The 21,059-nt window shown below is 42.2% G+C and overlaps 1 protein-coding gene across 4 annotated transcripts in view; it reads left to right on the top strand.

Annotated features, from left to right (window-relative positions):
- The first annotated feature begins 3,717 nt into the window (after positions 1 to 3,717).
- LOC117425310 (cytosolic acyl coenzyme A thioester hydrolase) overlaps positions 3,718 to 21,059 on the top strand; it is a 58,452-nt gene continuing 41,110 nt past the window's right edge. Inside the window, exons 1-4 of one of the 4 annotated variants that reach the window (XM_059002217.1) lie at positions 3,718 to 3,979; positions 11,139 to 11,256; positions 13,035 to 13,191; positions 20,351 to 20,442. In XM_059002217.1, the coding sequence (XP_058858200.1) occupies positions 3,930 to 3,979; positions 11,139 to 11,256; positions 13,035 to 13,191; positions 20,351 to 20,442 (417 nt within the window). In that variant the 5' untranslated portion in view covers positions 3,718 to 3,929. Of the gene's footprint in view, positions 3,980 to 6,038; positions 6,168 to 7,958; positions 8,113 to 10,884; positions 10,983 to 11,138; positions 11,257 to 13,034; positions 13,192 to 20,350; positions 20,443 to 21,059 lie in introns of those variants that run through there. The other 3 variants (XM_059002216.1, XM_059002219.1, XM_059002218.1) reach the window with 3 other exon arrangements.

Genomic DNA, 21,059 nt, shown 5'->3' on the forward strand with positions numbered 1-21,059 from the left:
GTTTGAGCAACCGCTCAGTAGCGGGGTTCTGAAAAATCTAGCCTTACGCGTCCCCACATGTTGCTACAACTGTTTAATAACGGACCTGTCATTTTTTTCATTGTTAACATCCAGACAACTTGTGATTGTGTTGATGTTTTTAATATTCAAAACGTTTGTTCACTTGGCTTATAAATCATACATTAAACTTTATGTTTGAAATATGGATGGGTGTGTCGAAAAACAAATATATTGATTTACTTATGCACTAAGCCTGCATAAGGAGAAGCAGTATACATGCAAAAACATACAAACGCACGCACACACACACACACCGACACACACACACACACACGCACTCACGCACGCACGCACACACACGCACACAGAGACACACAGACACATACACACGCACGCACACACACACACACACACACACAGGCACGCACGCGCGCGCACACACACACACACACACACATTTCTATACAGCAGCACTTTGCAGCAGTTACAGTTCTGTTTAATTCCAAGAAGCGTCTCAGAGCGCACACACCTGTATTCAGCACAAGCACAGATCGAAAGTATTGGGTAACAATCCTGCGGTTTTTGGCACTTGTGCAGAGCCCTGCGTCTCATGCACCTGAAACTGCGCTGTCTGGGCTTGCAAACGGCAGGCATGAATCCACCGCCCACTGAAACTTGAGTTGACTAAGCAGTTTCGGTCAGCATTTCCCAGGCGTTCCACAGGTATAAAAGTGTCATTAATCACTCGGGGAAGCGTGGGAAAGAAACGAGGTGTGCTTATACTAAAACGTTCGCGTGCTAAAGCTCTCGCAGATGAGAATCTATAGAGGCTAGTGGACACATGCCTCACCGCCTAATAAATTGGCGTGCCATCTCTTTCTCTCCTGTTTTTAAATACCCGCGTTTAGTTTACCTATATACCCGTAAAACAATAGGTCAGTATACATCTTTGTGCCAATAAAGATCCAATGCACTATAGACTATTATTATTAACGAGGTGATTACCAGTAGAAAATATATTGGCATCAATCTTTTGGGGGTTTCCTATTACCAGGTCAAGTTCTACTTCCAGTTAGAAGGTCCAAAAAGACTGCTGCGGGTAGTTCAACAGCAGGGATGAGGAAAGAGACATATGTCTAGTTTATTGACTTCAAGTTTAGAGAAAGTGCAATGAGTGGCTATATTAAGAATGTGTTTGTGCAGCTACTGGCAGCAACGGAATCGCCTGCCATGACAGCAACATTACAAAAAATATTTTAAAAAGTTTGTAAAAAACAAAACAAAAAAAAAATTAAATAGCAGTGGGCCAGACATGTAGCAGGAAGAAAAGACCATCGCTGGACCAAGGAGATACTAGACTGGATCCCAACCGATATAAAGCGACCATGAGAAGACCTCCAGGAAGATGGCAAGATGAAATAGCAGAAGACACAGAAAACGGCTGAAGATGATGATGATATATGTGTGTGTGTGTGTGCGCGCGTGCGTGTGCGTGTGCGTGTGTGTGTGTTTAACGGCGATTATCTTTGCCTAACCCTACAGTCACCCGTGGAGGTCATTTCTCCATAGTTTCGACAAGTCCAGTCAATTGTCTATTCGCGTGAAGCAGTGCAATAACTATGAGATCAGCGGCAGGCCTGTGTTGGCGCACCGGTGTGTCTTTATTAGAACCAGTTCCGAAGTAAATTGCAACGTTTTAGGGTGTAGATGACACCGTCGATCGGCTGAAATAAGCTTTTTGCTCATATGCGCCAGACGGGAAGGAGGCGAAGCATTTACGCACAGAAAGAAGCGTGTCATGAATCGTGATGTTACAAACCGCAAGCCAAGAACCGCCTCGGGCAATGCAAACTACAAACCAGCGAAACTCAGAAAAAGGGTTGCATGCATAATGTCTTGACATCACGCAGCGAGTCTGATAGTTCTCACATTTAACCTTGCGGGTATTTCATAGAATCGGCATAGTTTTATTTGCATGACTGGAGAAACATAAAGCAACACGTACTGTATTAGGCTGAGCCAAGATTTATAGTAAAAACGTCTTCCTCTGATCAGGTTTGCACACACCACGTTTGATTCATTAAAACGGGATGGTTTGCATTTGGTGAATGGCTGAGTGGGGGATGCATTTTTAAAATTATAATATTCCAGCGATTCTTTTAAGCGGTTTTTACTGTAATTAATTCCTTACAATTGAAACACTATCGCTAGCTATAAGCAGAATGCTGAAACATTTTAATGATGCGCAAACCTGTAAGGATCTGCAACGTCGTACATGTTTGTCAACATGGACACAAGTGGGAACTCAAGAAAACCTACAGACGCTGCAAAGTTCCATGTATATCAACAGACACCAAACTATTGCAAACCAGCTCCGCTTAAAACGTTATAACTTCTTAGAACTAGGAGATACGTCCCCTCAGTACATCCACAGAGCATACAACTCTCAAAAAGCTGCTACTGTAATGCAGCAGTAAGTATTGTTATAGTCTTTGCTGCCACCTCGTGGTGATTTATGTTATTGCTTTATATTAACACTGCCTCAATGCTTTACTGTACTTTGCTAATGCCTTTGTCGTGGTTTAGCAGAACAGGTTTTTGCTGATATACATTTGGAACACTATCAACATAACAACATGACACGAGGCAGCACGGAAGGGTATGCATTTTATATGTTCTATAGCAGTATAGACGTGCGGTGAAAGGTTACATACATTTAAACTTTAACCTTGAGTACTCCGCAGCTACTTTTGTCTTTCAATTGCAAGCGAATAAGGATCTCAGATTACATTTAGATGAAAAGCAAATAGCTTTAATGATATACAGAAGGTTTTAACTGGCTTTCCATTTTAATGCATGCATTAAACTAACAGCAGTTGAAAAAGACACGTGGTAAAAGTTTTTTTTTTTTTTTTAGGCAAAGGGGAGGGACGGGGTGTTTGCTCAATTTGAATTGTTATTATTATTATTATTTGTTTATTTAGCAGACGCCTTTATCCAAGGCGACTTACAGAGACTAGGATCTGTGAACTATGCACCAGCTGCAGAGTCACTTACAACTACGTCTCACCCAAAAGACGGAGCTCAATGAGGTTAAGTGACTTGCTCAGGGTCACACGAGTCAGTGGCTGAGGTGGGATTTGAACCGGGGACCTCCTGTTCTATGGTTATGTAAGACGAAAGATAAATTTATTCTACGACAGAGCAGTAGGTGACCAAGGGTAGCTAATGCGCCATACTTATGTCTAATAAGAACACTTTTTTCCTGCATTATCTGCATTTAACTTTTCTGTTTTATCCCTGGATCACTTTCTCAGAAACTCGTGCCTGTATTATATAAACGGCTAGATTTCGGATTTCATTTGCATAGCACGTTAATCTGCTTCATGGTTTGTTGCAAATTCAGTTACTTACAGTGTGCCCACAACTCATAAAACAATGGAGCAAAGTGTTCTGCAGTGAGGGCTTATATCCATCCCTTCTGCAGTTATGGGATCCTGAAAGTGCTTTCTGGGGAAGTGGTGCACCTACACGCGGAACGTACTGTGCTTGTTTTAAATTCATGGCCGGAAGCTAGTCAGATCAAAGTGTCTTAAAACGGAATGCAAAAATAAATAAGGTCACGATCGTTTAAATGTAGATTTACTTACACAAACTATTTGCAGAACAGATCCCTCCCCCTACTCTAGTGCTGAACTTGTCTCTTCCCTCCTGTCTTCCGGGTCCATTAATTTGAAAAGCATCCGTGTCGATAACTCCACAGCCCGGCATTGATTAGATGCTCATTCTGTGATGCTGGCTCCACGTAAGCCCATTTGAACAAACTGCCTGCCTGTAGTACCGATCTTGCCTGACTCAGTTCTCTCTCTCTATATATCGGCGGCTCAAGTCAAGCACACACCTCCAGCTTCCAAACGGCTTATACCGGCATGTCTCTCACCAGGACCCTGTCCTTTTCATCCCCTATCCAGATATGCAGGTAAGACACTTCAAACACCATCACTTGAATTGTGTTTATTTATATTAAGTAATTTTGGCTGAAACGCGAGCAAGGGTGCAGAAGTCGCCGGCCTAGGAATCCGCTGAATTTTCTCGGGGCAGAACTGCATTGCATCCCGCCTCTTTTTCGGAACAGTGTGTGTGTGTGCTGTAGTGGCGCATCATGTCAAATTCATATAGAGCGTTCAGTCTGTCGAGTTTAATAATTTTAACCACATATGTTAAATAACATGTGTTTAAGAATACTGCCGCTGCAAAATGACCGTGGAGGTTTGACGGTGTTCCTATAGAAGGGCGTTTTAAGGTCATTAATAAAAAACGGACTGCATGTTTTCTGTTCGTTTCTGAATACGCATAGCTAAAAGGATACACGCAGGCGTTTGCAGGCTACGCGCTGGGTGACTCAGTACTTTCATTTTGCACACCTCTCAGATTGAATTTACTGTCAGCTACTAAAATTATCATTAGCATTTATTTTATAAGCATACTGGCTAATACAATAACTTTAAACCCCAGCCAAAACTAAACAGCCTTGTCTTACGGAAATATTTTTTAATGTATTTCTCTCAGCTCCGTGTTTTGCTGAGCATTGCAGCTCGTCCTGCGCTGAGCTGATTCAACAATGCATTGTGGGTCAGGTGTCTAATTTTTGTTGCACTACCGGCTGCACGAGAGCTGACACGTTCCTCTTGTCTGGTGCAGTGCATCCAGTATTTTGGGTTGCATCTACGTAGACTTGAGCGTTGAGGAAAGATTCAGACAAATGGATAATTAAAATACCCACGATTCAAAATGAACCAACTATTTTGTTGCTTAATATATAATACATGGATGAAGGCTATATTTGCATTCTGGGCCATTCAAAAAAAAGCCATAATACCACAGCAGTGACGTCAAAAAGTGTAAATTCCTCTAGAGGAAAATATACTTGAACTTTGACCCAAGATTGGAAGTCAAGCCATTGAGAGAGGAATCTATTTTTGCTTGCCTGTCGATGTTGTTCTTTGGACACTAGAGGGCAGCATTTATGACTGGACTCACATGCAGTGCTGATGTCATACTGTTGCAACAGGAAGTGATGTGAAAACTGAAGTTTACAATACACGACCATACACCCCACAGTATTGGAAAAAATCCGACTTCCTGCAATTTGGAAGACTTTTGTTCAGTTTAGCAAAATTACAACCAGCTATTGTAGTAATTAAATGAATGATCATATCAAATACATGCATAAATAAATAAATAGTGCATTTTGTTTTATTTCACTCAGGTATACCTTTTGTCTATGGTAGTGGTTGCCTCATCATCCTCTGATTGGCTAAGGTTACATACAGTATTAGCAAATGATTACTACAGTTGACTCAAAAATGGTGGTTTCTTACAGGGAGAGAGATAGGATTCAGGGCTCCAGACAAATGTTTTGCCACAGGATCCAATAGTACCAAAGTACAAATCCAATTGTTGGATGATGGTTTAGGTGCAAATTGGTTGCTACCATATTCAACAGCTTAAAATACAAGACATTGTTGAGACACTGAAGTGATCCTGAAACAGTAGCTTCATTTCTGTCCTCCCTTGTTTGTGACCTCACTCGGCTGCTCTGTTAATCTAAGCAGCTGATGACTGCAATGAAGTCAGCATGTTAATATCTGAGATATTCTGCAAGTGTTGTGTATGCAGTAGGTGGTTGCAACATTAATCGCGTATAATTGCAGTATGGGGAATAGTGTCCTTAGTGTTAGTGAGTGAAGTCCTGATCTGAGAGCATGTAAAACACAGACAGCTTTTAATGCAAAACATTTACACAACAGTATTTGCACACGTTTGGTCACCATCACTCCTGTTGCATGAAACTGGGGTCGCCCGTATTCTGCTGGTGTTAATACAGCACCTCTGGATTTCCAGGCATTTGTATCTGATTAGATTGGCGGTGATGCAGGCAGAAACAGATGGCACAGTGTCCTAGTACATTCAGAGTGCTGAGCTGATACACTGTACTCTGTAGAGAATCTCTTCCTTACAGTAGCACTGCATTGATGTGTGATACACAGGACCAGTTGGTTGCTTTATACAAGCGAGACGGGTCTCATTAAAATGTTACAATTATTTGGAAAAGTGAAGGAGCTTCGTCTGTGGCTACAGCGCTTTCAGAGCGTGATACCAGAGAGGTAAAAACTTTTTACTTGTTTTTTTTTTTTCACAGAATCATTTTGTTTTGTGATTAACATGTGATTAAATATCAGGGCATGTTTCAGGGACTGGAGTATAGGCATGGTGTAATAGGCGTTGGCAGCTATACATTAAAAAAAGGGGGTTCCTGCATCCATCTCTTATACGTTTGACTTTTGAATCGATTATAGGCTAGATAGATTACTATAAAGAAACCTGCAGTGGTTATAAATTCAGACATTGCTTTACCAAGAAGTCTTTATCAGTATCCTGTTGTGTTATTGTTATCTACCTAGTCTATAATCTATTCAAAAGTCAAACATATAAGAAGTGGATGCAGGGTTTTAGCCCATGGCACTGGCCACAATTGCACAAACGAAAATACATGTTTAATTAAAAAGAGAAAGAAGAAAAATCCATGTTAATGTAATAAACAAAACGACTTGAGAGTGGCCAAGTGACCTTGGGGTGTAGTCTCACAGCCCCCAACTAAATAAGGTAACATCATAATTCAAGATTGGGGTTAAAAGACATTACACAAGACATCCTGCTTTCCCAACAACAAAATATTAAACCCAGTTTGGAAGTGTTCTACAGGCAGAAGCTTGAATTGGATTACTTAGTTCTTTGGTTTCGTATGTTGAAAAAAATCTAGGAGTTAATTAAACACTAGAGGTATTGCTTGCCTTTTAGTTTGTAATAGTTTTAGTATCAAATCTGTGGTTCACTGTTTGACGTTAAGCAATCTATCACAGAAGACTTGTAACGACTTCCCCCAGAACCAAAGGCAGCTTTATCTGTGGTTGTAACCATTTCTTTGAAATACACACTGTTCCAGAACTAGTTATAATATTCAATCCCGAAGCTGAAGGAATTCATTGATGCCAGGATGTACCTTAAAACTGATACTGTCTTCTTGTTTTCCAAGTTTTATTTCCAGCACATTCACCCTGAAACAACACTGTTACAAATGTTTCCAGGTATTAGGAGCCCCATTGCCTCTTGAACAGGAAGTGGTCTGGACAGGAAACAGAGTGTTTATCCAGCTATAACTGGGCTCAGCTAGGGGTCAAAGTAAAAAAAAAACGATATCTGGAAAACGTAGAGGACTTCTGAGGATGTGATATATTTGGAGTAGTATATTATATTGTGTATCCTGTGTTTTTCTGCTAAGGCTGCATGCCACCAGTAGATATGTTAGCAAAAAATAATAAAGATCTAAGACGATGTTAAAGCACTGCTTTAATTTTAAATGCATCGCTTGTGAGTTGCTCGGGGTAAACATACACAGCTATCAATCTTGCAGGGTTAACAGCTTGCAGACAGCTGTGTGTTTGCAATGGCTGTTCTGCTAAGTGGTTGTTTTGAGCAGATGAGCGCTGCCGTAGCTGTCGATTTAGCTTCTCGATTGTTTGCTCCGCAGTACCCAGAAGGAGGACAAAATGTTCTTTGGTTGCAACAGCGATGTGCTATACTCGGAGACGGGAGGGATGAACTGCAGCCTCAACATCCGGCCACCCGTGGAACATCACATGTTAACAAAGTTAAAAACGTGACACTCCTCGATTACGCACATCCGCCTTTATGTTTAGGTTCTGCACCCAAAAGAGACATGATTACAAAAAACGAAACAAAACAAAAAACACAGGCCATTTTCATATTTCCTGTCACTGTCCTTATGAATATATTTCCATAGCAACCAGAGGTAGCAGCGAGCTCTGATTGGATAAGAGGCTGACTCCACGTCTGACGTGAGAGGGCTAACCGAGAAGGCGGGGGAGGCGCATGGTAACAGCAGTGATGTAATTTATGAATGATACCGGCAGTTTAGTATATAAAGTCCTCTCCTTGTCCAGCTTTGACAGGCTGTCAAATAGATTTTGCTCGCACACAAGCAGCACACAGACTCGCCATGCTGTCAATCGCGCACCAGCAGCTCAGCAGGTACGGCACGTGGAGATTATTCTCTGGGTTCAGGTTGTTTTGTACCGCCTTCCTGTTTTTTTTTTTTTTTTAATTGTTCTATCTTTCTGGAAAATGTAATGTAGATTAAATGATGCGTGCAACAGGGGCGGCACCAGAAATAATTAGACCTGATTGTTTTGTTTTATCTCTGTAGCTCAAAGGGTCTCATTACTTTCTGTTTTCTCTTGAGTCTGACACATGCAAGCACTGTCTGTCTAATGCAATATTTAATACTTGCAGGTCTGGTGACAATGTCATGCATCACGTAGTTGTTTGGGTAGGGAGTTTGTAACGATAGCTGTTATTAGTCTTGTTGCTAATGTATACATATTAAGTGTGCATAATATGTATACTATAGTTTGCAGATTTTCTTATCTCCAGCAAATGCCTGTAGTTTTCTGGAGTGTGTGCATAGACAGCCTTTCTCTTAGGCTACATATTATTATTATTATTATTATTATTATTATTATTTTTTAATATTTTAACAAACCCTTTCTGTACAGTGTGTTCTTTCTGTATTTAGTTATTGCTACCGTAAACAACTTTTTGTTCATTGGAAATCATCAGACTGATCCCCGGGCAAAAGTGCTCACTTGTTGATAAATCGGTTAAGAATGGCGTTTTTTTTTTTTTTAAATTTTGGAATCAGGGATGGGCTGGGCTGGGCTGGGCAAGAGGAAATGAGCCGCTAAAATACATTTCCTCACACACTGAACTTACTTGGCAGCTGTCCAGTGTAAGAACTTCTCAGCACCTGGATTTTCACAGATTGTAGAAACGCTGAATATTGTGAAATAGATGAGGCCAGGGAACCAACCAGATTGCAGAGAGTGCATTGGAACAGGTGGGACGCCAGCGAGAGAGAAAAATCAAGCCAGGGTTTGCCTGGAAGGGATTGTGTGGAGTCCTGCTGCTTCCAGGACATTCCTGAAAACAAGATGCTTTCATCCTCTCCATCGGTTTCTCCTGATGGACTATTTCTTAGACGGGGTTCCCAAATTGTCTAGCAGTGCATTGCTTTGTCATTGCTCCTCGTTATCACACAGACTAGTTTGGGACCCCTAGTTGGGAGACCATGCTTTTTCATGAGCCATTTCTCAAACAGCATTTGCTTGTATGGAGTCATCATTGCAAATGATGAATGGCTCACTGCAAATTAATGATGAATGCAGGATGAGCAAGACAAAGTTTCTGACCTGATAAATTTGCTTAAAGCGTGTGCTGGTGAGCAAGTTATTAACAGTAGATGAAAATGAATTGTAACCTTACATTTAAAGCATTACATGCTTTTCATTATGCCTTCTCTTCCAATCCCCCCCTCTCCTCCTTCGCATGAGAGAAGAGACGGGGGCTTACACCAGTTTTGGGTGTAGGGCGTGGTGGCGCGTTGAATGTCTGAATTTTAATAGAGGAGGGAAAGTGGTTTCAATAGCAGGGAACAGGAAACCTCAGTTCCAGATGTAGATTTTGATCACAGCGAACGCATTTCCTAGTTTTTAAAGACGTAATCTCGCTGCACCAGTTTTTGAAATGCTCATCCTGTGTGTAAGCAAGGAGATGGACAGATAGAGGGGTACAGACCTGTTTAGGTGGGGACTGTGACATCCGTGTTTTAAATATAAGAGAACAACTAAGTCATCTGGGATTGCAAAATGAGCCAGAGCGGTGATGAAATGTTTTCTTTTGACTTGTTTGTTGGGCCACATTTAAGCGGTGACTGTTGCATTTGAAACACTAGCGATAACAAACTGGAGACGTGTGGGTGGCTCCGTCTAAACAACAGGCTCTACTGCATTCCGGATGCGCCTCACCAAAAGAAATAACCACTTTAAAGTAAAAAAAAAAAACACCTTCGTCTGGACCTTTTGAAAACCTGCCTTCAATAGGAGAGCCAAGTCTTCAGCAGGAGAGCGAGGAGACTGCCTGCTGTCTGAGTAGACTGAACCTCAGAACACAGCTGCTTCCAATCTCCTTACAGCAGTACCTGCAGAGCAGAACCAGAGGGAGGCAGAGCAGGGGTCGTGTGGCGATGCTGCACGGAGATGCTGTCACCTGTCTGTCACCTCAGGACGCCTGCAAGTCAAACTGAGCTCCGATCGCATCAGCTTGGTTCTTGCAGCTCAGTCTCACTGTGCGAAGTGCGTCACAAAAACAATAAGGATTGAATAAGATGTTCCAAACTACAGAGTGCTGGGAATATTGAAACAGGCCCTGCTTGAAAGGTATTCGGTGGCACACATGACCATGTTTACATGCGTTCATCATATTTATAAATATGAGTGTGCCACCAGGATATATCGCAAAGGAAACCAAATGCATAGATGAACATCTGCAGTAGATAACACACGTTCTGCTGTACAGAAGAGTGTTTCTCTATAGCCTTTCTTTAATAGGAAATGTAACAGGTGCTGCTGCAATGTTAGGAATAACTCTTTTCCAGCTAATTCAAAATGAAAGAGTATTCTAGTATGTGTTGTAATATTATATTCAAACCCATGCTCGCCCCAGCACTAAAACAATGTTTAAAACTAACCAATGGAGTGGCTTCGTTGTAATCCATGTCTTACCTACAAATTTCAGACTCTTGTTTGTTTAATTGTTGTGTGCAAGTAAGATTTGAAGAGCAGGTGGCTTTCGCTTTACTTTCTGTAGAAAGCTTAGCTGTAAAGAGGGGACTTTTACTTTGACAAGACAGGAAGGAAACCTTTTACCCAGATCCTATGATCACCTGCCAACACAACTCATGGGATGCGTTCCTCAGAAACTGGTGACTGAAAACTCAAAACCAGAACTGCGATCATGTTGAAAAAGGTGCTAAAAGGATTGGAGTGGTACAGCAAACAGCATCGGTAGGTGGTGAGTGTGCATGGTGTTCAGCGAGGCGTTTCAAAGCTCCTGAAATAAACAGAGGGATATATATATCGGTACAGTGCAGAGCATTTGGCATCCCAGCTTCACAGAAAACAGGACAAACAGTTTTGTTTCTCTCCCTTTTTTTTCCACAGGATCATGCGTCCTGATGATGCCAACATTGTAGGCAATGTGCACGGAGGCACCATCTTGAAAATGATTGAAGAAGCGGGGGGCATCATCAGCACTCGCCACTGCAACACGCAGTCGGGGGTGAGTGGGTCAGAAATGCAGCAAACCCACACACAGCTTTATAAGAGTGCCCTTAATACAGGGGGACCAGCGACAAGACAGCATGCTCCGGGCTCCCATTGGCTGACAGAGAAAGAATGAATCTTGGTTGTAAATCTCCCTTCCGACCTGTGAGGGCTCTGTGTAAAGGGAACAGAGTGCCCCGGACTGGATGGTCTGACAATTCATTCCAAGGGATAGTTGGAAGTCGGCCATCTAGAAAGGGGGCGGAGATTTATAACCAGGATTCATTCTTTCTCTGTCACACTCCATAATGCCATTCCACCAGCACTTTCATTCTCGTTATGAGGCACAAACAGCACATAGTCTTGTAACTGAGGCTGACACTGTAATTGTTTTTAGGAAACTACCTGCAGTAAACTAAACGGCAACGTTTAAACCATGGGCAGGGCCTTTTCAAGAACATACAAACAAAACTACCTTTCAGTTGGGTATTAAACATTATTTCACATTTGCTATTGTACTGAGCAGTACGTAATAGAGTTTTCTTTTTAAGGCAGAAATTCTTTTTTTTTACATACGTGTGCTTCTGTGGTGGAATACAGAGCATTCTGAAAACCTCATAGTTAATTAAGATGAAGCACAATCTTAAGCACAAAACTACTGCTGGTGAAATTTCACTTTGATGAAACATTCTGCAAATCTGCAGGTAACTTACACAAGCAAACTGCTTTAGAGTTACAAAAATAAGCCCACTTAAATATCATTAGAAAAGTGGGCTTAATTAAATCTTATTATTGGCGATTGTGTTGGAGGTTGGTTATATATCGTCACTTGAAACAACACATCGTTGAACTTCGTCTGCTTTTTACTTACACAGTCTCCTTTTCCAAATACAGATGAAAAAAAAAAAATTTACTCTCCACATGTCAGCCTCTGAGTCGCCATTGGCGGGACGTCCTATAAATGAGCACAGCTCAGCTGACCTTTATACAGTAGTACTGATCTTATTAAGAATACCCTAACCAATATACTGCTGCTGTGCAAGTTTCTGTAATTCGATTCAATCCCCCATACCCTGTGCAGTATTCAGAGAGTCCACTAGATGTCGCTTCAGCGTTAGGCATTTTGCTGTTTGGTTCAGGGTTCTCCTGGTAAAAACAGATCTGTGCTGCTTTAACATGTGCATTTCGAATCCATATACAGTAATGCCTACTTCAGTAGTTACGAAATCATTACAATACAATACAAATTTGGATTTATTGAACTCAGACGCAGCGCGTAGTAGTTGATTTCGCTATGCTGTTCAACAGCAAGGCATGCATGTATTTTATGTTCAGGGCAAGGTCTAGATTGGAACCGCAGGATAATGGGATAGTTTAATTTTGATGTGCAATTCATCTCTGTAAATCAAAGCTACTTGCTAACCCAAACTGTCTTAAAGGCAGGGGTGTTTTTACAGTCGAAGAAATTGGATTCAAGTGGGATCCAGTTTATTGGAAGCATTGTTATTACAATCAAGTAAATGGGATTAAAGTTGTATTGCATTTATGTGCTCAGCGATGCATTTGATATACTAAAAAGACAGCAGCTGGACTTTATTTAAAAGGTCATTTGAAGGGGTACCGTCATTTATTCCCTAGAATTCATTCCTGCAAATTCTAAGTGAAAGAACATTCGAGTATTATGTTTTGCAGGAAAAAAAAAAAAAAACACATTGGTTCCCGGTCCTAAATATTGTTGTATTTTCAAAAGCATTTCAGGGAGCTGATTGGCGCATGTTTGTGTCTGTTGTGTAGGATCGCTGTGTGGCAGCTCTGGCTCGCGTGGAACGCACTGATTTCCTCCACCCCATGCTGATCGGAGAGGTGGCTCACGTGAGCGCGGAGCTCACCTACACATCCAGACACTCTGTGGAGGTGCAGGTCAACGTCATGGCAGAAAACATCCTTACAGGTGGGCACGGGCCGGCATTGCCCCTCTCTGTTAAACTGGCATCCATTTATTACAGTCTGCAGACCAATCATATTAACTGAACAGTGCTTAAAGTTTCAGAGTCAGTCTGTCTGTCTAATGTGCACTGGAAAACAACGCCTCTTTAAAAAAATAAATCTTTAGTCAATTAGTTATCCTCCCTAGATTATTATTATTATTATTATTTGTTTATTTAGCAGAGGACTTACAGAAGGCGACTTACAGAGACTAGGGAGTGTGAACTATGCATCAGCTGCAGAGTCACTCACAATTACGTCTCACCCGAAAGACGGAGCACAAGGAGGTTAAGTGACTTGCTCAGGGTCACACAATGAGTCAGTGGCTGAGGGGGGATTTGAACCGGGGACCTCCTGGTTACAAGCCCTTTTCTTTAACCACTGGACCACACAGCCTCCTTGATCTCTGCATTCCTTCCTTCCACGGCCATCAACCACTCACGAATCGTATGGAAATGCTACACGAGGAATCGCTTTCCAGTACAAATCAGGTGCCGCGACGGTTAACCAAACAGACCGTGCAGGAACCAGACAGGAGTTTCTTTGACTATGCAAACCGACATGCAAAGGGGTTCAGCCTGTCTGCCTGCGTCAGCAAAGAGGACCTGATTGTTTTAACATTTCCTGGATCCGCCCAGAGTGATGAGGCTCTTCAGCTGGAAAGTTTCTTAGTGTTGTTGTATTATTAGGGGTATGAGCAGTAGAAGAACTAACATTGGCGTTCTGTGTTGTTGATTGCTGGTGTTTATATTTAAAAAGAAAAAGATTTGCTGTGTTTATTTAATCACACCACTGTGTTTTCTGCGGCACATATACTGGGGTCTATTCCATTGAAATACCGGCATCACTTAAATCACACTCCTAAAATACAAACCTTACTTGTTCTGTGCATGTTTTTAACAGACAGAGATAATCTAAAGAGACTAATCTACACACTTGGACGTTTGATTGTCATATCCTCAAGCCTTGTATTCATTATTTTAACAATGGCAGGATTTGGATCAGTCCCAGCTGTGTCGATGTGTCAGGTGCTGTAGTCAGCTCTTGGTTATGTGTGGGCGCTGTTTCATCATGTTGTAATTGAATGCACTGCGGTTGTTAAAAAGAGTAAAGTCAACACAAGAGGTAAGGGCACTCAACAGAAAAGTTCATTCGAGTTCGTTTCCTCTGATCAATCGGGTGCACGTAGGCCCCGACAACATGAGTAATGCTGAGGAATAGCATTAACAGCTTGAACCTGTAGGTGGCGCATTCCCCCACGCTCTGTGCATAAAGCAGTAAGATTTGTATTTTTACAATGATATATGCATTGGGCTACACACATTTAGTGACGATCATTGAGTTTGAAATGTACATGCTCCGCTGTTACACTATATTACATTCAGAATACTTCTCCACCTTACAGTTGTTTAATGATATTACCATGAGTTGATCTTTTTTTTTATATATACTATAGTGGTATCATGAACCCTTCTGAAGTGTGATTTCGTAGGGTGCAATGCTACGGGAAGCTGTAGTTTCAATATGTAGTTCTCCATGCCAGTATTTCACCCTCGCTTCATCTCACCATCGCTCATCTTTCACATAATCCACCACGCTCCCACCCCCGAAATACTATGCATCATCTCCCCCTGACAAACAGCGTCTCCTGCTGGTGAATTAAAGTGGCCCTCCCCTTCTCCATCTCTCCATCTCTCCCTCTCCCTCTCCTCCACCAGCCTCTCGCTCCCCGTCGGCAGTTTATTTCCACATCATTGGGATTCGTCCAGCAGCTCAGACTGCCTCCGAAAAAAAAAAAAATCCCTCTCCCTGGGCACCCCGTCTCCATGGCAACCCGTTTTCATACAGAGCCTGGTACAGCGCTTCTGCACCCTATCGCTATGCCTCTCTGCCTCGTTTCGCATCATCTTTGTCACTCCAGTCACTAATAGTTTGGTAGTTCAGTGAGGTTACAAAACATTTTCATCTGATTTTGTTTAGGAGACGCTTTTTAAGAAAATAACAGTTTGGGCAATTCGTCAGCCGTAGGAACCCTCTGTTTTGAAAGGGACCTTGCACAGCAGCTGTTTGTCACCCGTACGCAAGAACAATGCAAAGGAGGCTGAGAAAAATCCAGGATTAAAAAGGACTAAACTTGGTTGGACCGCCCCGCTGCAACAGAAACCGTTTGTGCAAATTATCTGTAAGTTATCCTGTCTCGTAAGTAGTATAAATCCTAAACAGGTCACTCATTTGTTCCTTGACCAAAACACAAATTCTAAATAAACCGTAGGGGATTGTGGGACGCTCAGAAATATTTGGTTCCAGTTTCCTATTTGATTTGCAGGCCACTTTCCTAGTTGGCAGCCAGCTCTGGATGAAGCTCACACTTGATGAATGTGTTAATTGCTTATGTGTGTGGTGTGTGGCATCACCTCCTACGTCTCCTGTAGTACGAGACCATTCCTGGGAGCATTCCACTGCCCAGGCTGCCAGCTGTTTATCAGCTCTGTTTAGATGTTACAGCGTTGCCAGTTGGCACTGAAACACCAATCCATTCCCCACAATCAAGACTTGTTTAACTCTCACAAGGGGTACACAATAAAATAGTTGATTGACTGAGTGGATCCCTGGAGTCTCCTTCCAGCCCCTTGCGGAGTCTATGCCGTGTCATAATCGAGGTTGTGATCGGGGCAAACGACGGTTAAGGTCCAAATAAAGTGGCCAGGCACTGCAGATCTACTCCAGATCACAGATCCTGTGATTGATTTTTTTTTTTTTTCTCAGAAGTCATTTTAAAGTATAAGAAAGCAGGTCGAGGAGGAATACTTGAGGAAGTCAGTCAAAGCTGTGCAGTCATGTCAACACTTAACCTCTAGCTCGGTTTCCGTAGATGATGAAGCTGCCTCTTCAATCAGTCGTGAAAGAGAAAGCTCTTCCATCTGTTCTGCTTGGATGTCGTTTCTAGCAGCCTTCGATTCCACAAGCGCCGGGTTATTCCAGCATGACACCACCCTTTGATCTTTAAATGAAAACCGAGGATTTGCTACAAAAATAAATTGTTCCTTGGTAGTTTTACAGTATGCTGTTAAAATCAATTTACCCAAACTGAGAATGTGCCTTTGCACCTCCTTGGAGCCCGAAATCAGTTTTGAAACAGTCCTCAGTTCTCGTGGTTCAATTCCTCGCTTTGACCAGAGTTGTCAATAAATGTTTTTTTTTTTTTACTCAAGATGATTCTAAACATTTTTAGCACCATAGTTAATTCAGTTGTGACTTTTTTTTAAATTGCTGTGCTTTCTAGAGGCTATATTTCTGACTATATGCAAGTTTACCCCAGTAAGCTTTCATCTTTAATAAGGCATTTACTGTACAGTATATGGCACTGTAAAAGTGAATATGTCATTTATATATAATATGTTTTTTAAAAATAAATAAATAAATGTGTATGATGTTGGTGTTCAGTAACGCACAGTGCTGTGTGCGTGCTGGTGGAGGGAGCACACTGCATCTCAGCATCACGCTGTGTTGGTGTTGTTCAGTAACACACAGTGCTGTGTGCGTGCTGGTGGAGGGAGCACACTGCATCTCAGCATCGCGCTGTGTTGGTGTTGTTCAGTAACACACAGTGCTGTGTGCGTGCTGGTGGAGGGGGCACACTGCATCTCAGCATCGCGCTGTGTTGGTGTTGTTCAGTAACGCACAGTGCTGTGTGCGTGCTGGTGGAGGGGGCACACTGCATCTCAGCATCGCGCTGTGTTGGTGTTGTTCAGTAACACACAGTGCTGTGTGCGTGCTGGTGGAGGGAGCACACTGCATCTCAGCATCGCGCTGTGTTGGTGTTGTTCAGTAACACACAGTGCTGTGTGCGTGCTGGTGGAGGGTGCACACTGCATCTCAGCATCGCGCTGTGTTGGTGTTGTTCAGTAACACACAGTGCTGTGTGCGTGCTGGTGGAGGGAGCACACTGCATCTCAGCATCGCGCTGTGTTGGTGTTGTTCAGTAACACATAGTGCTGTGTGCGTGCTGGTGGAGGCAGCACACTGCATCTCAGCATCGCGCTGTGTTGGTGTTGTTCAGTAACACACAGTGCTGTGTGCGTGCTGGTGGAGGGGGCACACTGCAGCTCAGTATCGCGCTGTTTTGGTGTTTCCTCTTTAAGCTGCTCCTGCAGAGCCTGGGGGGAGAGAAGATAATGGGAGCAGACATTATTTGCTTCTGTCACATTTCATTAGCGTCAGCCTTCACCCAGCCTGCACGGTTCTGCTGCTGATATAGAACTAACTGAATGGGTGTCACTTATATTCCAGGCTGCGCTTCCATCCCTCCTGTGCTTTTATTGTGGAATGCACAGGAGTTGTGTGCGTGTGCTTCCTCAGGGTTTGTCTTTACTTTTTTTTTTCAATGAGCTAGACTTGAGTCTTGAATCAAATTTTGTTTTCCTCCCAACCTTCCCCAGTCTTCATTCCGTCTCTTTCGCTGTTTTCTCCATTAATAAAATCTTCCCTTCTTGAAGTAATGCTGAAGATTATTATTATTATTATTATTATTATTATTATTATTATTATTATTATAGTTCCTTGAGATTGGCTGCTGTTGTCAGTGTACTATGAGGTTAATGCCATATTAATGGTTCACAGTACTGCATTTATACGAAGAGTTTGAGTAGAAGGGGGTTATTATGTCATTTGATAAACTGTAATTCAAGATTATAATTGAACCAATTCCCCAATTTAATAATTTAAATGTATTTAAATCAAGAAAAGCAGAAGTACTTCGTGGGATCAACCCCTTGCCAGTACAGTTTTTGAGACAAATGGAGTCAAAGCGTGTTGTTTTAAAGAAGGTGCTTTTTCTTCAGTGGCACGGTGGGTGAAGCAGGTTGTTGCCCTCTTCCCAGTCAGAAGGCTGGGGCTGTAATGCTGTCCGCGGGCTTGACATTCAGATCTGCTCTCCCAGGTTAATCGCATTCAGTCAGTGCGGATCACATCGCGGAGGCGGGAGCCCTGCTCCTCTGGCACTGAGCGCATCTTTCTGGATTTCAGTCACGCTGGCTCCGCTTCCCAGCTCTCGCACAGAGGACGCTTATCCCTTGGGGGAAGGAAAAGTAGACTTCCAGATTTCCCGCAGAACAGAGCGTTTGGGGAAACTGGGAAAAGAGAAAAAAAAAAAGCTAAAAAAAAAATAATCGACAGTGAAATAAACAATTGGAGAATAAAAATGTGCTGTGTGCCAATGGGTATTATTCATCCGTCAGGAGGGTGGCATGACAATTACTAAACACTAGATGGCACTGTGCTGTAGGTTAACATCTCATTTGAATACAGGTAAGCTTGCTTGAGGCTTAAGTTGGAACCACCCTCTGTGGTAATGTCTGTGTGTGATGCCTCAAATATGGTACAATACTAGAAGTGTAGTGGTATATATACAGGCTAGTTATTGTTTTTATTGCTATTATTGCTTTTATAGCACAGAGGTTTTTAAAACTGAAGCAATAAATCCTGCAAGACAGTCATTGCAACAATCCAGGGATTTGAAATAATGACAGGTGTACTATCTGCATGTGCTGATTGCTTCGTTTTTCCGTGCTGCGGTTTGCAGACCTTCTCAAGTTACGACCCAGACGTTAAAGTCCAGTTTGCAGATGATCCGCTTGCATGAAACATTTCATTTTGTTTGTGGTTAACCTTCAATTCCTTTCTCCGGGGAGCGTGTGTGTTTGAAAACAAACTGTGGAGTTATTTATAGCCTCTCTCTCCCCCTCTGAAAGCTGTACTGTGAACATTGCGAATATGCATCTCTCCTGTCTCTTTATCGAAAGTGTGCGATGCAATTAAATTTACAGCACTCTCCACTGCACTGGTATATTGCTCTGGTAGAATCTTTGTGTTGTTGCCATGGGAACTAGCCGGTCAGGCTGGTTATGGCTGGGTGTATAATGCAAATGTTATTCCCAAAAGCAGACTGTCAGAATCGATATCACTCACCTTGTATGTTTTATATATATTATCTTTTATGGTTTATTGTGCGCAAGGCTGTAGGAAGACAACATAAAGCACATGTGGACGTTACTGTACATAGATTTGCTGTGTCTTCGACTGGGCCCTGTAAGGATATTCAGAATTATATGCTTGTCGCTTAGCCGAATCACACGTTCGGAGGACGGCATTACATAACTGTAGGATCTCTCTATCACCCCTTACTGTTGCATGGCACATGGATGGAAATAACTCCTATTGCATAGCAATTTCACATATGCCAGGTTTTAATACAGGCTTGAACAGCCCCAGTGTATAGGTGACAAGCTCAGGTGTGCATTATTCAACCCATAGTAAAACCAGGAGTGGATCAACCTGCTGTGCAGTGGGAGTCTCTTTTCCATCTCTGATGGTAGAAGATGCCTAGTTGTGCACACACCGGGCCACATTACTGCTCCTGTCCAACCACGAGACGTCAAAAGGCAGTCTGCCCAACTGTAAAGCACTCATGTAAAGCACTTTGACATGATATAAAAACCTCACTTGAACATTGACAAGTGTTTTCAAAGTGTCCTGTCCTAGACCGAGGGGAAGGTCTCTGGTGGCTTCCCCAGTTAGCACAGAGCTTGATGAAGAGTTATGGTATCACCATTGCCGGGAGCCATTAGCTGCTGTACCGGGGGGACCAATTAATATCCACTCTGCTGATCTCATAATCTCTTTAAGTGCTGATTTGATTTTAATAAATCATTTTATCATCAATTTGAACAGACAACCTTTCCCCGGAGAGGCTTAATAATTACAGCTTTTTTCATTGTGTTTAATCTCTACCCTACCCCTAAGACTTGTCCACCCATGTTGCATGCTGCCTTCTATGAATTATAGACTAGATGTGCTGGGAAATGCGTCTCCACAGGTCTTATTTAACATGAGGTAATACATGACATTGAAAGTGCCTTGTGCTGCTTTAAATTTGAGTTTGGAATTGGTGGACATTTAGTTATACAAAAGGTACAAGATTTGCATAGATTTTTAGAAACGATTTTGAATGCAGCTTTTTAATTTGCAAACAAGACGAAGCACAGCACATGCGGTACGGTTTCAGAATCACAGTCAAATGAGATGAAGTACCTGGTGGCTTTAATGTCATTTCTCTCTTTTTACAGGCTCCAAAAAGGTAACAAATAAGGCAACGCTGTGGTATGTTCCGTTCTCCCTTCAAAACGTTGACAAGATCATTGAAGTTCCTCAAATTGAGGTAAGTGGAGGAAAAATAAAAATAATCACTGCTGTAACCGTAGGTTTAGTTTGTTTAATATCGTTTTGAGACATACTGTGCATGTTTCTGGTCAAACCGTTTGAGTCATGGAAGAAAGAAATCAATCATTGTTACCATCCAATATGTTGGCACGTCTGGGTTCAACAGGCAATAAACAGCTGGACAGCTGCGCAGAGGTGAAATCTTTTTACTGGAATGTGGGTGCTTACTGATTTTTATTATTTTAGTTTGATTTTTGTAAGAGATTTTGCACACCGCTATACCTCAAAGAGCCACTTGGCACAGGTAGGGAGTATCTGAATCATCACAACAAATATATTTTGTATCATATTTTGTTTAACTCATCACATCCCGGGGACTATAAACCAACAGCTTTTGAAACACTCAGTGCAGAAGTTTATTGCCATTGATTGGCATTATAAAGTCGAGGGAAGGACAGCTTTTTATCTTTTTGAATAGGCAATTACGGGTACAAGTATCAGCACACCCCTTGTTTATACCAGAGTGTCCCTTATGTAAGAGATAGCGTAAGAGACTCTGCGTAAGAGCAGGTGTGCTGTTTCTTACATCCCCTGGGGGTTAGTGTTGCCTGAGGA

This window comes from Acipenser ruthenus, chromosome 27 (genome assembly GCF_902713425.1).
Source record: "Acipenser ruthenus chromosome 27, fAciRut3.2 maternal haplotype, whole genome shotgun sequence".
Lineage (NCBI taxonomy): Eukaryota > Metazoa > Chordata > Actinopteri > Acipenseriformes > Acipenseridae > Acipenser > Acipenser ruthenus.